The following is a 17,898-nucleotide window of genomic DNA, read 5'->3' as shown; positions in this document are numbered from 1 at the left end:
ATGAAGGAAGGTACATGGACACAATACCACTCAGTAGAATGGAAAGCAAACTGTGAGAACATAATTCTACTGGTGGTATAAATTCAGAGACATGGGAGTACAGGGAAAGAAAGTTTGCTCTAGGAATGCATCCCAAAGTAGATGGTAAATGAATGAGCTCTTTAAGGATACTTACATCATCAACAAAAAAATAAGAGAAAAGTTACTTCACATAGATGGAAAAAGGTAAACTACTACACATGAGTAGAAAAGTACAGCTTGAATTTGGAAAAGATGACTAGTCAGGTATAGCTGCAGTGGCAAGTGTATTCAGAAATCAGATCAGAAACAAGGGCTGGTTAGAAATCATGGAGGGCCTTGAACGCCATCAAGAAATCTGGACTTTGATCTATCTGTTTTGAAAAGTTATTGAACGTTTTACAAGAGATTGCAGTAAGATCCATGGTTTTAGAAAAACATTTTGCTGTATATTAGTCCTTTCTTATCCACTGGGGATACATTCCAAGAGCAGCAGTAGATGCCTGAAACTCTGGGTAGTATTGAACCCAATGTACACTGTATTTTCTCAATGTGATAACTGAGACAACTACTAAGAAACTAATGGGCAGGCAGAGTGTACAGTGAGGATACGCTGGGCAAAGGAATGATTGACATCCGGGTAAGACAGAACGTGATGACATGAGATTTCATTATGCTACTCAGAGCTTCATGCAACTTAAAAGATAAATTGTTTATTTCTGGAATTTTCCATTTAATGCGGCACTATTCACAATAGCAAAGAGTTGGAACCAACCCAAATGTCCAACAACGATAGACTGGATTAAGAAAATGTGGCACATATACACCATGGAATACTATGCAGCCATAAAAAATGATGAGTTCATGTCCTTTGTAGGGATATGGATGAAGCTGGAAACCATCATTCTCAGTAAACTATCGCAAGGACAAAAAACCAAACACCGCATGTTCTCACTCATAGGTGGGAACCGAACAATGAGAACTCATGGACACAGGAAGGGGAACATCACACTCCGGGGACTGTTGTGGGGTGGGGGGAGGGGGGAGGGACAGCATTAGGAGATATACCTAATGCTAAATGACGAGTTAATGGGTGCAGCACACCAACATGGCACATGGATACATATGTAACAAACCTGCACATTGTGCACATGTACCCTAAAACCTAAAGTATAATAATAAAAAAAAATACTTTTAGACTGCAATTGTGGGTAACTGAAACTGCCGAAAGCGAAAGTATGGATAAGGAGAAACTACTGTAGTTTCAAAGACAAACTGAAAAAGAGCCTAAAATCAAGGAGATCAGTTTGAAAATGTAAACCACAGCTGTAATAACGGCAATAGAGAAAAAGACACAGATATAAGATGTTTCAGAAAAAGAACCAAAATCACTCAACAGTGGGTTGATGTAGAGTGTTGGATAAGAGAAGATCCTTAGAATAAGAGAATAAAGAAGTCTCTGAGGCTTTGAGTCTAGGCAGCTAGAAAGATTTTGAAGCCAGTGTGGCAGAGATCACAGAGATAATGACAATTTGTCATTAATTCCCATATGTTGCCTACTTGACACATGTGGTTAAAAGACAAAATTGATCTACTATTCACTGCTTAGAAATGTTTTAGTTTATTATCATTTCAATAAGGAGTAGGGAGATCAAAAATATGTAACTTCATACTTCAACTTATTTAAATTTACAAGAAAAATCCAAAAGTCACATAATCTGTGTCTTAGGCTTTTCATTGGTAAAATAAAAGGGCTGGACCATGAGGCATTTCTAAGGTTCATTTTAGATTTAAAGTTTATGATCTTGGGTCTTGTGATTAGTCAAGGATAAGTGCTACAAGTTACATCCAGGGGGCGTCTGATAACCAGGTAGTCTAGAGTTTATGAAAGATATGGAAACTGTTCACAAATATGTAAATCGAAAGTCATGGAATGGGATGAGATAACAGAATTCTACAGAGGGAGATGAGGGATGAATCCTGAGGACAGATCCATGGGGAATCAGTATATCCCATCTCCATCTATCCAGTTACCCAAACTAGAAGAAATATAGATGTTGTCTTCAACTCCTTTCTCTTCCTCACTACTCATCATTCTAACACCAAATCTGACTGATAATACTTCCAATCCATCCACTTCTCTCCATGCCACTGCCATTTGTCTAACACGGGCTATCATCATTTCTAATACAAATTATTTAAATAGCCTCTTTTTACAAATTTACTTTTAAAACTAAAAAATGTTATTTTAAAAAGTAAAGCAGGCCGGACGCGGTTGGCTCACACCTGTAATCCAGCACTTTGGGAGGCAAAGGCGGGCAGATCACCTGAGGTCAGGAGTTCGAGGCCAGCCTGACCAACATGGAGAAACCCTGTCTCTACTAAAAATACAAAATTAGCCAAGCGTGGTGGTGCATGCCTGTAGTCCCAGATACTAGGGAGGCTGAGGCAGGAGAATCACTGGAACCTGGGAGATAGAAGTTGCAGTGAGCTGAGATCAGGCCATCCTGCACTCCAGCCTGGGCAACAGGAGCAAAACTCCATCTCAAACAAAAATAAATAAATACATAAATAAAATAATAAAAAACATTTAAAAAAGGAAAGCATATACAGACATGGCACAAAAAATGTTAAATTACCAAAAGGTATACAATAAAATGTATCCCTCTCTCCCCTGAGCTATACTGAATGGATATACCATAATTTATTTCACGAGTTCCAATTAATGGGCATTTCCTTGATTCACAGTCCTTGGCTTTTACAAATGATGTTGCCATAAACATCTTTTCATATACCTTATTCCTCACATTTGCGAATATATCTGTGGGCTAATCCTAAGTGTATAACACATTTAATTCTCTATTTCATTGGACGGTATCTATTGACTCCACAGTATCAACAATGATTAAATAAATTAGTCTATTTCCATTTCATTTTCACTTGCTTCTTACTCCAGTACCTAATGTTAGTGAATTATAAGATTTATCTTAGTACTTGTCTTCAAAGTTTTAAATATATTTACTTTCAATTACTTCATCTAGATTTTAAATAATTTTAGCTTCTAATTATAAAAAGTGCTTACACTACCTCCCACTTTTTCTTCCCCTTCCCATCTTTTGTTTGTTCTATCATTTCCACTTTGTCAGAGTTTATAAAACAGATTCCTTTCTAACTGTAACCTCCATGTTTATTTTCACCTTAATTCCACATTTAATCATACTGGTACAGCACTGCCACTCTTTTTGCCATAATTTCTCCATTTATCTGTGGTTGTTGAGGTTTTCCATCTGCTATAAAAATTCATGGAATTATATTCTCTGGGTTTGTGCATATTCAAAGATATCTGCTATCTTTTCACTAAAAGGATAACTTATCTGGGAATGCACTTCTGGAGTCCACACTTTCTCTCCTTAAGGAATTTTAAGCATTATTCCATTGTTTCCTAGCATTGATTGCTGCTGTGGAGAAGTCTGAGCCAGTCTGAATTTTTTTTCTTACATGAAATTAGACCGTTTTGCCTAGTTGCACAAAAGAGTCTTAATCTTTGAGGAACAGTAATTTTGTTTGAACGTAACATAAATGTTAACAATTCCATGTCAAGTTTTCCTAGGCTATAGAATACCATTTCCATACATATTTCCAAGACATTTTTTGTTTCTAGAAAATATTTTTGAATTATATATTTAAATATCGCATCTAGTCCATTGAATCTATACTCACTGTTATATATTGGACCTCCTTATCTTTCCTATCAATTATTTTTGTCCCTAATACTTCTAAATTTTTTGTGGATTCTGTTTCATTTTTCTTGCTTTTCTCCATTCCATCTTCCGCATCTCCGAAGTGTTTTAAGTTATATCTAGTTTTCTTTTGGCTTCTTCCAATAAGACCTTCATTCCTATAATAGTTTTTTAATTCTCCATTTCTTCCCAGAGCTCACTTGTCAAGTCCCTCTGTGGTCTTAGTATGTCTTCTCTGAGCCGTTGGAGTTCTTCGTTTTGAGTCCATATTTACAGAAGGAGTGCATAATTAAGGTTTGTTGTTTTGTTTTATATTTTAATTCATACTTGGCCAATTTTTTTTTTTTTTTTTTGAGTTGGAGTCTCGCTCTGTCACCCAGGCTGGAATGCAGTGGCGCAATCTCAGCTCACTGCAAGCTCCGCCTCCTGGGTTCACACCATTCTCCTGCCTCAGCCTCCCAAGTAGCTGGGACTACAGGTGTCTGCCACCATGACCAGCTAATTTTTTTGTATTTTTAGTAGAGACAGGGTTTCGCGGTGTTAGCCAGGATGGTCTCGATCTCCTGACCTCTTGATTCGCCCACCTCGGCCTCCCAAAGTGCTGGGATCACAGGTGTGAGCCACCATGCCCGGCCCAAAATTTTTATGTAATCTATGACAACTTTTTTTCTAATGACAGTTTTTCTTTCTCTGCTTGTTTTGGTGTCTACTGTTCCTTCCTTCTTTTTTTTTTTATACTTATATAAATCCTGTGTTAATTCCTCTTTGACTACTGCTCAAGTTTGAATGTGATGAGTTTTTCTTATGATCACTATTGGCAGGAGTTTTATAAGAGGAAGGAGCTAAGACCTTCCTTTCTGCTAAGCCAAGAATTTCTGGATTAGCAGAAATTCTTCCCAGTTAACAGTGATGTTACTTATGACACAAGGTTATGCGTAAAAGTTTCTTTTTTCTTTTTACTTCTCCAGAGTCATCAAAGATCAGTTGCTATAGGGCTGTACCCAATGCAGAGTCTCTTTCCTCCACCCTGTACCGCTAATAAAATAAAATGTAAAACTCAGATATGGCCTATTAGTGTGATTTTTCCCTCATTCCTACCAATCCTGCTCCTTACTAGTATTGACTTGAGTGGGTTAGGGAGGCTTCCACTACCATCTTCCCATAATTCCAAATAAGGAATTGTTGAGTATTTCCCCAGTTTTGCTTGAGGTATACAGATGCAAGCAGCACCTGACTGTATCTGCCAATACTCCTCTTCACCCATAACCATCACTGCTTTTGGTAATGCCCCCTCATATATTGTGGCTAAGGTTTATAGGTTTCATCTAGTTTTTTAAAAAAGATGAAGTTTACATTTCTGTTTTTTGTTCTTCTTACCTTGGGTTGATTTCTGAGAGAATAGAAGGACAGTACCGTCTTTACTTAGCCATTTTTAAAATAGAAATTTCTATAATAAGGTCATCTTAGTCACCCAATTTCCAATCTCTTCCTCAATCCATTTTTCCCAATTACAACCAGCATGATCTAAAGTGCAAGTCTAATTGTGTCAATACCCTGCAAGAAATCATTTGATGACTCTGCATATTCTTGGAATAAAAGCTAAACATCTCTATATGTCCCCTGTCTACCTCTCCTGCCTCATCTATTATTACCCAGCCCCTTCACACTCAATATTACAACATATTGAATTTCTTTTAGTTATTCAAACTCCCTGTAATCTGTTCTGCCTCCGAGCGTGTAATATGCTCTTCTCTTTGCCTGGAATAGGCTTCTCCTGACATTGATCACTCTCATTCACTTCTTAAATCTTAATAACCCTTCAACTCTCAGCATAGTAATAATGAGCTTCCATTTTTTATTATTTACAAAAGCACTGTGCTAAGCAATTTCTACGTATTAACTCATTTATTTTCATAGCTAGCCAATGAAGTGAGTGGTATTATTGTCCCTATTTTAAATATAAGAAAACTGAACCTCTAAAAGGTTATGAAACCTGTATAAGGAAACAGAACTAGTAAATGTTGTAGCTGCAACTGAACTCCAGCACTCCAAAGGCCTTATAACAACAAACTGACTATACATTTTACTATATTTATGTCACTTCTCCTTACCCTTCAGCTTTGGGTTATGCGCTTCTTCTACAGGCACCAATAGCTGTTTGTACTTCTCCCATCATAGCTCTTAACACAGTGTGTTATAATTGCATTGCTTATTTTCTTATCAGAGTCACCCTCCAGCATATGGATTCTCAATGTTAAGAATTCTGTCTTATTTCTTATTGAATCCACAGTGCCTGACACATAGCAAGGGCTCAATAAATATTTTTTGAAAGAAAAAATGATTTTTCCCAGGACTTAGAAATGGAAGACTTTTTTTAGTAGTAGGAGAATATACATAGAGGTCAGTATCACAAAAAGCCTTTCACTCAGCCAGGCCATAAGAGATAATAATTACTAATAGTAATAAAACTTTTCCAATGTCAAGTCACTCACCAGTTCTAGAAAAGCAGTTCCACCAGAGCAAAAGTTCCACCAGAGACATTTATTCTTCTTGCCTGAGGAAGGTGAGAACAGAGGAAGAGAGACTTTATGTCATGATAACATTATATGAATTTCTTTTTTTTAAATTTTTAAATAGTTTATTTTAGGAAAACCTTCTCGGGTACAGGATTTGGAGTCATAACAAAATATTAGGATGGAAAGCATTTCATCAGACCAATTAATCACACAGAAACTTTAATAGTTTTCTATTTAACTAACGCTTAACTAAAGCTACCCCAAACTAGATCTGTATGGGATTACCCACAGTTGTATCAAGGTGGATCAGGGTAATAGAATGGATACTACTTTTCCATTATGGCTGCCACCATCCAGAGACCTTGACCTTCTTTATCTCCTATATTATTCCTTGTAGTAGGTCACCTGCATCAATTACAACAAGTTATCAGAACAGTAACACACTTATCCAATTTTCTTTAGTAATTTAAAACCTCCTCTGACAATGAATGGTGAGGAGTTTAAAAAGTTACAAGCTCTTTCAGATTAGGAAACCACACATACCATACATGAAGTCCTTCAGCTTGCAAGATGGCATTTACTGGTTTCTTTCCTCAGTATGGATGAGCACTCCCAATGCCCATATCCAGGTCTTTCTCAGCCTTTGGCCTACCACCACAAAATAGGTCTAAATTCTCTCTCACTTTAGTTGAGGTCCCTTTTTGCCCTTTCCTACTCCAAAAATTAAATTATACTTCTTTTCTTTTTTATACTTCCCTTGAACCCCAACCAACAAGCTTTCTGGATCTCTTTCTACAGGGAGGCAAAAAATTGGCTCATATTTATTTGTCATATTACAAACATATTGAATGCAAAACATATATAGAGCAAAAGGATCACACATTTAAGGATCCACGTTAAGAGGTATGTCTGCCATAATTCCCTGCATCCTCTTGATTTATTTACGGGATATATGAAATATTTTGATACAGGCATAAAATACCATAATCACATCATGGTAGATGGTATATCCATCACCTCAAGCATTTATCCTTTGTGTTTCAAACAAACCATTTATACTTTTTTAGTTGTTTTTAAGGATACAATTATTATTGTCTATAGTCACCCAGTTATGCTATCAAATAGTAGGTTTTATTCATTCTTTCTAACTATGTTTTGTACCCATTAACCATCCCCATTTCTCCCCAAACTTCCCACTACCCTTCCCAGCCTCTGATAACCATTTTTCTACCCTCTATCTCCAAGAGTTCAATTGTTTTCATTTCTAGCTCCCACAAATAAGTTAGAAATTTGCTTTTCTCTGCCTGGTTTACTTCACCTGACATAATGACCTACAGTTCCATCCATGTTGTCAAAAATAACAGGACTTAATTCTTTTTTATGGCTGAATAGTACTCCATTGTATATATGTCCCACATTTTCTTTATCCATTCATCTGTTGATGAACACTCAGTGTATTAGTCCATTCTCACATTGCTATAAAGAACTACCTGAGTCTGGGTAATTTATAAAGAAAAGAGGTTCAGTTGGCTCACAGTTCTGCAGGATGTACAGAAAGCATGGCTGAGGAGGCCTCAGGAAACTTACAATCATGACAAAAAGTGACAAGGAAGAAGACATGTCCTACATGGCTAGAGAAGGAGAAAGAGGGCAAAGCGGGAGGTGCTACACACTTTTAAACAACCATATCTCATGAGATCTCTCAGATCTCACTACCATGAGAACAGCAAGAGGGAAGTCTGCCCCATGATCCAATTACATCCTGCCAGGCACCTCCTTCAACACTAGGGATTATAATTTGACATGAGATTTGGGTGGGGACAGAAATACAAACCATATCATTCCACCCCTGGACCCTCCCAAATCTCATTTTCTTCTTCCATTTCAAAATACAATTATGCCTTCCCAATAGTCCCCCAAAGTCTTAACTCATTCCAGCATTAACTCAGAAGTCCACAGTCCAAAATCTCATCTGAGACAAGGCAAGTCCCTAACTCAAAACTAGTTAGTTATTTACAAGATACAATGAGGATATGGGCATTGGAAAAATACTCCTGCTCCAAAAGGAAGAGATTGGCCAAAACAAAGGGGCTACAGGCCCCATGCAAGTCCAAAACCCAGGATGACAGTCATTAAATCTTAAAGCTTCAAAATAACCTCCTTTGACTCCATGTCTCACATCCAGGCCACATTGATGCAACGGGTGGGCTCCCAAGGCCTCGGGCAGCTCCACCCCTGTCGCTCTGCAAGGTATAGCCCCCATGGCTGCTTTCACAGGCTTGGGTTGAATGCCTGAAGCTTTTTTAGGCACATGGTGCAAGCTGTCAATGGATCTACCATTCTGGGGTGTGGAGGATGGTGACCCTCTTCTCACAGCTCCACTAGGCAGTGCCCCAGTGGGGACTCTGTGTGGGGTCTCGAACCCCACATTTCCCCTCTGCATTGCCCTAGTAGAGATTCCCCATGAGGGCTCTGCCTCTGCAGCAGACTTCTGCCTGGATACCCAGGCATTTCCACACATCCTCTGAAATCTAAGCGGAGGTTCCCAAGCCTCAACTTTTACCCTCTGCACACCCACAGGCTTAACACCATGTGGAAACCACCAAGGCTTACAGATTGCATCCTTTGAAGCAGTGACCTGAGACATATATGGGGCCCTTTTAGCTACAGCTGGAGCTGGAGCAGCTAGGATGCAAGGAACAGTGTCCTGATGTTGTACAGGGCAGCAGGGCCCTGGGCCCGGCCCATGGCCCATGAAACCTATGCCTCCAGGCCTGTGATGGGAGGAGCTGCCGAAAAGGCATCTAAAATGCCTTCAAGGCATTTTCCCCATTGTCTTGGCTATTGACATTTGGCTCCTCCTTACTTATGCAAATTTCTGCAGCCAGCTTGAATTCCTCCCCAGAAAATGGGTTTTTCCTTTTTGCCACATGGCCAAGCTGCAAATTTTCCAAACTTTTTATACTCTGTTACCCTTTTAAATATAAGTTCCAATTCCAGGTCATTTCTTTGCTCACAAATATAAGCATAGGCTGCTAGAAGTAGCCAGGTCACTCTTGAACATTTTGTCACTTAGAAATTTCTTCTGCCAGATGCCCTAAATCATCATTCTCAAGTTCAAAGTTCCACAGATCCCTAGGGCAGGGGCACAATGCCTCCAACCTTTTTGATAACACATAACAAAAGTGATCTTTGCTACAGTTCTCAATAAGTTCCTCATTTCCTTCTGAGACCACCTCAGCCTGGACTTCCTTGTCCTTTTCACTATCAGCATTTTGGTTACAATAGTTTAACAAGTCTCTAGGAAGTTCCAAATTTTCCCTCATCTTCCTGTCTTTTTCTGAACCCTCCCAAATGTTCTAACTTTTGCTTGTTACCCAGTTTCAAAGTTGCTTCCACATTTTCAGGTATCTTTATAGTAACACCCCACTCATAGGTACCAATTTTCTGTATTAGTTCATTCTCACATTGCTATCAAGAACTACCTAACACTGGGTAATTTATAAAGAGGTTTAATTGCCTCACAGTTCCATAGGCTGTACAGGAAACACGGCTGGGGAGGTCTCAGGAAACTTACAATCATGATGGAAGTCAAAGGGAAGCAGACATATCCTACATGGCTGAAGCAGGAGGAAGAGAGTAAAGGGGGAGATGCCACACACTTTAAAACAACCAGATTTCACTCACTATCACAAGAACAGTAAGGAAGAAGCCCATCCCCATGATTCAATCATCTCCACCAGGTCCCTCCTTGAACATTGGGGATTACAATTCAATATGAGATTTGGGTGAGGACACAAATCCAAACCATATCACTCAGGTTGCTTCCAAATATTGGCTATTGTAAACAGTGCTGCAATAAACTTGAAAGTGCAGCTATCTCTTTGATACATTGGGTTTCTTTGCTTTGGGGTATATACCTAGCAGTGGGATTACTGGATCATAAGGTAGCTCTATTTTTATTTTTTTGAGGAACCTCCAAACCTTTCTCCATAGTGGGTGTACTAATTTACAGTCCCACCAACAGTGTACAAGGGTTCCCTTTTCCTCACATCCTTGGCAGCATTTGTTAATTGCCTGTCTTTTGGATAAAAGCCATTTTAACTGAGGTGAGATGATATCTCGTTGAAGTTTTGATTTGCATTTCTCTGATGATCAATGATGTTGAGCACATTTTCGTATACTGTTTGCCATTTGTATGTCTTCTTTTGAGAAATGTCTTTTCAGATCGTTTGCCCATTTTTAACTGCATTATCAGATTTTTTCCTATAGAGTTGTTTGGGTCCCTTACATAATCTGGTTACTAATCTCTTGCTAGATGAATAGTTGCAAATATTTTCTCTCATTCTGTGCATTGTCTCTTCACTTTGTTGATTGTTTCCTTTTCAGTGAAGCTTTTTAATTTGATATAATCCCATACATCAAAAAATAGAGAAATCTTAACTAATAAGTGTACAATCTGTATAATCTTCTAAAATGAGGTGATAAAAAAATCAGTGGCTTACCATTTGGTGTCTGCTGATTCCCTCAAAAATTTATAAAAGTGGTGCAAAACTTTATTTGCTATCACAAAAGCCATAGGAAAACATTTTAAGTCCTAAGATTATATAATTGAGGTCCTACTTCTGAAATGACAAAATGAGGAGCTTTGTGAATTTACTCTACCTCTAAACAATAAAAATATGAGCCAAACAACTGTAATGGTTAATTTTGTTTGTCAACTTAATTGCACAACAGAGTGCTCAGATAAAACATTATTTCTGGGTGTGTCTGGAAGGGTGTTTCTAGTGAGATTAGCATTTGAATTGGTGGGCTGAGTAATGTAAATTATCCTTCCCAATACAGGTGGGCATCATGCAAGCCATTGAGGTCCTGAACAGAACAAAAAGGCAGAAGATGAAGGAATTTGCCCTTTTTTTTCCTGTCTGCCTGCTTGAGCTGAAATATTGGTCTTTTGCTCTTGGACTGGGATTTATACCACTGGCTCCCCTGGTTCTCAGGCCTTTGAACTCAGACTGGAATTATACCACTGGATGTCCTGGGTCTCCAACTTGCAAACAGCAGATCATGATATTACTCAACCTTCATAATCACATAAGCCAATTCCTCACTATATGTAAAATCACCTTTGCAGAAGTTATACCAGTGAAAAAATTATTACAGTAAACCAAGCTAAGCTAACCCCCATCTTGCCTTTCCTTAATTATTCCTGGCATATTGGGCCATGCTAACTTTGGAAGACATTTAGGCTACAGTTTAAATGATAATAGACATGGCCCAAAACTCAACTGCTTTTATAAAGCTAATAGGAGGCCATCAGGCTAAAGCGAGGAGAGGAGCCTGAGTCCTGCTAAGGTGCAGTCATTATTCCAGAGCTTATAAGATATGCAAATTCATCAATTACTCTCCCAAATAACACCACTATGGTAGGTTGGCCTTTTGAGATATCTTTCCAGAATTTTTTGCATATCTGACACCCATGTCTCCAACTGGACCTGATGGCTCTACCTGAACCAACAACCCCACTCCTGTAGCCCCACCCAGAAGTTATTTGGCATGAAGGAGGAAAGCTTCAACCCCCATGATTTCATCTCTGCCCCAGCCAATCAGCAGCAAGCACCTGGTACCTGGCCACCCCCACCCCTTTTCCCAAATTGCCCTTGAAAAACCCCTAACATATGGGCTTTGAATGAGATGATTTGAGTACAAACTTCATCTCCCACAGAACATGTCTAGCCTTATGTCTATTAAACTCTATCTCTGCTACAGTTTCATGGTCTCTCTTTATGCAATGGGCAGGAAGAACCCCTCAGGTGATTACACATGCAGGTCAAAAAACAAACTGGAAGTTATCTACCAAAAAAAAAACAAAAAACTATTGAATCTTGGTAAGATGGGGGAGGGGGTTGTATTAGTCTGTTTTCATCATGCTGATAAAGACATACCCCAAAACTAGGTAATTTATACAGGAAAAGGGGTTTAATGGACTTACAGTTCCACTGGCTGGGGATGCCTCACAATAATGAAGGAAGGCAAGGAGGAGCAACTCACACCTTACATGGATGGCAGCAGGCAAAGAGAGCTTTTGCAGGGAAATGCTTCTTTTTAAAATCATCAGATCTCCTGAGACTTATTCACGATCACTAGAACAGCACAGGAAAGACCTGCTCCCATGATTCAATTATCTCCTACCAGGTCCCTCCCACAACACGTGGAAATTCAAGATGAGATTTGGGTGGAGACACAGCCAAACCACATAATTCTGCCCCGGTCCCTCCAAAATTGCATGTCCAGACATTTCAAAACCAATCATGCCTTCCCAACAGACCCCTAAAGTCTTAAGTCATTTCAGCATTAACCCAAAGTCCACAGTCCAAAGTTTCATCTGAGACAAGGTTAGTCCCTTCCACCTATGAGCCTGTAAAATCAAAGGCAAGTTAGCTACTTCCTAGATACAATGAGGGAACAGGAATTGGGTAAATATTGCCATCCCAAATGGGAAAAAATTGGCTAAAACAAAGGGGCTATAGGCCCTATGCAAGTCCAAAATCCAGCAGGGCAGTCAAATCGTAAAGCTCCAAACTGATCTCCTATGACTCCATGTCTCACATCTGGGTCACAATGATGCAAAAGGTGGGTTCCCATGGTCTTGGACAGCTCTGCCCTTGTGGCTTTCCAAGGTATAGCCTCCTTCCTGGCTGCTTTCATGGGCTGGAATTGAATGTCTGTGGCTTTTCCAGGTGCAAAGTGCAAATTGTTGGTGGATCTACCATTCTGGGTTCTGGAGGATGGTGGCGCTCTTCTCTCAGCTCCACTCGGCAATGCCCCAGTAGGGACTGTGTGTGGAGGCTCTGAGCCCACATTTCCCTTCTGCATTGCCCTAGCAGAAGTTCTCCATGAGGGCCCCATTCCTGCAGCAAACTGCTTCCTGGACTTCCAGGCATTTCCATACATCCTCTGAAATCTAGGCAGAGATTCCCAAACCCCAATTCTTGACTTCTGTGCACTCACAGGCTCAACACCACATGGAAGTTGCCAAGGCTTGGGGCTTGCACCCTCTGAAGCCACAGCCTGAGCTCAACTTTGGTCCCTTTCAGCCACAGTTGGAGTGGCTGGGATGCAAGGCACCAAGTCCCTAGGCTGCACACAGCACAGGAAGCTTGGGCTCAGCCCACAAAACCATTTTTTCCTCCTAGGCCTCCAGGCCTGTGATGCAGGGGCTGCCACAGAGGTCTCTGACATGCCCTGGAGACATTTTCCCCATTGTCTTAATGATTAACATTCAGCTCCTCATTACTTACACAAATTTCTGCAGCCAGCTTGAATTTCTGCTCAGAAAATGGGATTTTCTTTTCTATCACATTGTCAGGCTGCAAATTTTCCAAACTTTTATGCCCTGTTTCTCTTTTAAAATTGAATGACTTTGACAGCATCCAAGTCATCTCTTGAATGCTTTGCTGCTTAGAAACTTCTTCTGCCAGATACCCCTAAATCATCTCTCCCAAGTTTAAAGTTCCAGAAATCTCTAGGATGGGCAAAATGCCACCAGTCTCTTTGCTAAAACATAACAAGAGTCACCTTTGCTCCAGTTCCCAACAAGTTCCTCATCACCAGCTCAGACCACCTCAGCCTGGATTTCATTGCGCATATCATTATCAGCATTTTGGTCAAAGCCATTCAACAAGTCTCTAAAAGATTCCAAATTTTCCCACTTTCATGCATGTCCGTGTGAAGAGACCACCAAACAGGCTTTGTGAAGGAGAAGGGGTTGAGGGGTACTTGCTCCTGCCCCAGGAAAGGGGGACTTGCTGCTAAGGGTGAAGGAGAAGGGGTTGAGGGGTACTTGCCCCTGCCCCAGGAAAGTAGAGAAGGGGTAGAGACAAGGAGAGAAGGGGTTGGGGTACTTGCCCCTTCCCCAGAAAAGTGGGACTTGCCACTAAGGGTAAAGGACCAAGGCACGCGTCCCTGCGTGGTCTGACACCTCTGAAAAGTGGGTGAATAATCAGAGAGGCATCCCTGCAATGATTAAACACCAAGGGAAGGCTGCCTTCCCAGTCCGTGACTGGTGCCGGAGTTTTGGGTCCATGGATAAAACGTGTTTCCTTTGTCTCTACCAGAAAATGAAAGGAATTGAAATTAAAAGAAGGGAGAGATTGAAGTGTGGCGCCAAGATTGAAAGGAGAAAGAGGTTGAGGGATACTGAGGGAAGTTGGAGAAGAGAGTAAAAAGAGGCCACTTACCGGATTTGAAATTGGTGAGATGTTTCTTGGGCTGGTCAGTCTGAGGACCTGAGGTCATGGGTGGATCTTTCTCATGGAGCAAAGAGCAGGAGGACAGGGGATTGATCTCCCAAGGGAGGTCCCCCGAAACGAGTCATGACACCAAATTTCATGCGCATCCGTGTGAAGAGACCACCAAACAGGCTTTGTGTGAGCAACATGGCTGTTTATTTCACCTGGGTGCAGGTGGGCTGAGTCCGAAAGAGAGTCAGCAAAGGGAGATAAGGGTGGGGCCGTTTTATAGGATTTGGGTAGGTAAAGGAAAATTACAGTCAAAGGGGGTTTGTTCTCTGGCGGGCAGGAGTGGGGGTCGCAAGGTGCTCAGTGGGGGAGCTTTCTGAGCCAGGATGAGCCAGGAAAAGGACTTTCACAAGGTAATGTCATCACTTAAGGCAAGGACCGGCCATTTACACTTCTTTTGTGGTAGAATGTCATCAGTTAAGGCAGGGCAGGTCCTTTTCACTTCTTTGTAATTCTTCAGTTACTTCAGGCCATCTGGATGGATACATGCAAGTCACAGGGGATGCAATGGCTTTGCTTGGGCTCAGAGGTCTGACACCCACATTTTCCTGTCTTCTTCTGAGCCCTCCAAACTCTTTCAACCTCTGCCTGTTACCCAGTTCCAAAGCCACTTCCACATTTTTGGATATCTTTTCAGCAGCACCTCATTCCTGGTACCAATTTACTGTATTAGTCCATTTTCATGCTGCTGATGAAGACATACCTGAGACTGGGTAATTTACACAGGAAAAAGAGTTTAAGGGACTTAAACTTCCACATGGCCAGGGAAGCCTCACAATCATGGAGGAAGGCAAGGAGGAGCAAGTCACATCTTACAGGGATGGCAGTGGTCAAAGAGAGCTTGTGCAGGGAAACACCTCTTATTAAAATCATCAAATCTCCTGAGACTTATTCACTATCACAAGAACAGCACAGGAAAGACCTGTTCCCACGATTCAATTACCTCCTACCAGGTCCCTCCCACAACACATGGGAATTCAAGATGAGATTTGGGTGGGGACGCAACCAAACAATATCAGGGTTGTCTGTGATATTTTAAACTTGGGTCTATTCCCATGACTCCTCCCTCTCCAGCTCACTGGAAGAGGCCAAAAGCCTGCATCTTTGACTGCTTTTGGAATTCCATTAAAAGAACCATCCCCAGAACACAGTCAATGTTTTGTCTGAACATGCATCTCCCAGAAAAATCTCAATTATCAGAGTATGGCGACTACCTCACTCTGGTTCTCCTCAGAACTCAGCTCAGCAGGTGGGGGAGGGGGGTTATCCTCAGGCAATTATCAAAACAATAGCAAACTGCTGGCAACATTACAACTGCCTAAGGCTATCATGGTAGTTGGGGCAAAGAAGAGCCTGGCTTAGAATTTTAAAGAAAATTCCTGAGAACTAGATTACCATAGGGAATCTTAAAAAGCTCAAACACATTCCTAAAATCTAAGAGACTGTGCACATGCCAAGGAAAGACCTGGCAAAGATGGCGTCAGTCATTCATCTCTGACTGACCTTGAGGTCCTGTCCAAGCAGGGAATAAAGCAGTCTTAAAGTGCCTGAAGGCTGGAGGCATGATATCTCACACAGAACCCTTTGGCAAAGCATGAAAGACTACTGTCAAAACATTTAAGAAAATCTAACCAACTGTCAGTTAGCCACTAAATTATACTAATCCAAGAGTGATCCCTAGAAAGGCAGGGTTTAAAAACAAAAGCAATAACTTAATAAAAGCAACAAAGAATTGTGGCCATACACTACAACACGGCAGGGAATCAGTGAAATGTCTTCTTTGTCTGGGGTATATACCCTGGTTCTTTGTCTTGGCTGAGAATGAATTCACAACATGGACACGCATCAGGAGTGGATTTAGGAGTGGAAGGTTTATTAAACCTTTGCCTATTAGGCAAAAAAGGAGAGAGAGAAAAGAGGTTTCCTCATGCTGAGAAAGCAAGTCTTCCAAGAAAAGGTCTCTGGTTTGCAGTGAAATGGAATCAATTTTGTACAGAGGCTTAAGGAGGTGGTGATTGATTTACACAGGGATCAGGGGATCAGTTTAACCTGGTGTGCCATTTACATAGCTCATGAAAAGACTGGCCTCCCACCCTAACCTTTTATTATGCAAATGTGGCTTCTACCTGGTGGGTCGCCATGATACCTGTACAGGTTTTACCTGGAGGTTGCTATGACACCAGCACAAATGGTGACAAGGAAAAGAGGGCAGGAAATGCCATATTGAATGTACCTGGCTTCCAGGTACAGCTGATTGAATTTACATATAAAAGCTCCTAGTTTACATAACTATGACTTACTCTTCAGGCTGCTTTCTGTTAGAGAAGAAATGGTTTGCAGCTGCTTTTTATTAAAGGAAAATTCTACTGAGAACTCTTTTACCCTTTCTAACTGCCTAAAACTAGTATCTTAATAACTCCTGTATTATCATGACCTATAGAATTAATACAGAAAAATCAAACAGAAACAAATAAGCAACAACAAGAAAAACCACAGCCAAAATGGCAATAATGACAAACCTTAGGGGGTAGAAGAATCTGATATCACAGTTGTTAAAATATATTTTCTAAAATGTCCAGCTTTCAACAAAAAATTACGACACTTATGAAAAAAACAGAAAACTATCACATGTACATTGGAAAAAGCAACTAATAGAAAATATCCATGAGGGGACCATTTTGGATTTAGTAGAAAAAAATGTTAAATTAGCTACTATTAATGTGTCCAAAGAGGTAAAGGAACCATGAGTAAAGAGCTAAAGGAAGTCAGGAGACTGTCTCAACAAATAAAGGATAGGAATAAAGAGATAAAAATTATTAACAGGAACCAAATGAAAGTTCTGCACCTGAGAAGTACAATAACTAAAATGAAAAATTTATTATAGTGTTTTAATAGCTGATTACAGCAGGCAGAAGAATTATCAAATTTAAAGATAGGTCAACTGAAATCAGTCTGAGGAGAAGAAAGAAAAGCGAATGAAAAGAAGGGGAGCAGAGCCTCAGAGATATAGAAGAAACCACCAAGTATACCGCATATGCTTAATAGAGGCCCAAGAAATAGAGGAAAAAGAGAATGGGACTGAAAGAAAATTTGTGACTAAAAACTCTGAGTTGATAAAGATAAATGAGTCTGTAAATCCAAAAAGCTCAATGAACTCCAATAGAATAAACTCAGAGATTCCTACCTAGACATATTCAGGTCAAATGGAACAAGGTCAAACACAAAGAGAGAATCCTGAAGGTGGCAAGAGAAAAACAACTTACCATGTACAAGGAATCCTCAACAAGATTAATAGCTGACTTCTTAAAAGAAACCATGAGGGCC

At 40.4% G+C, this 17,898-nt stretch overlaps 1 protein-coding gene across 1 annotated transcript in view; it reads right to left on the bottom strand.

Annotated features, from left to right (window-relative positions):
• Window positions 1–17,898, bottom strand: part of IGSF11 (immunoglobulin superfamily member 11) — a 225,055-nt gene that overhangs the window by 182,455 nt on the left and 24,702 nt on the right. Inside the window, exon 2 of the mRNA XM_058437471.1 lies at window positions 6,251–6,312. Coding sequence (XP_058293454.1) covers window positions 6,251–6,299 — 49 coding nt within the window. The 5' untranslated portion in view covers window positions 6,300–6,312. The remainder of the gene's footprint in view (window positions 1–6,250; window positions 6,313–17,898) is intronic.

This window comes from Hylobates moloch, unplaced genomic scaffold, assembly GCF_009828535.3.
Source record: "Hylobates moloch isolate HMO894 unplaced genomic scaffold, HMol_V3 SCAFFOLD_4, whole genome shotgun sequence".
In the NCBI taxonomy this organism is placed as follows: domain Eukaryota; kingdom Metazoa; phylum Chordata; class Mammalia; order Primates; family Hylobatidae; genus Hylobates; species Hylobates moloch.
This window is presented reverse-complemented; position numbering and strand designations above follow the sequence as displayed.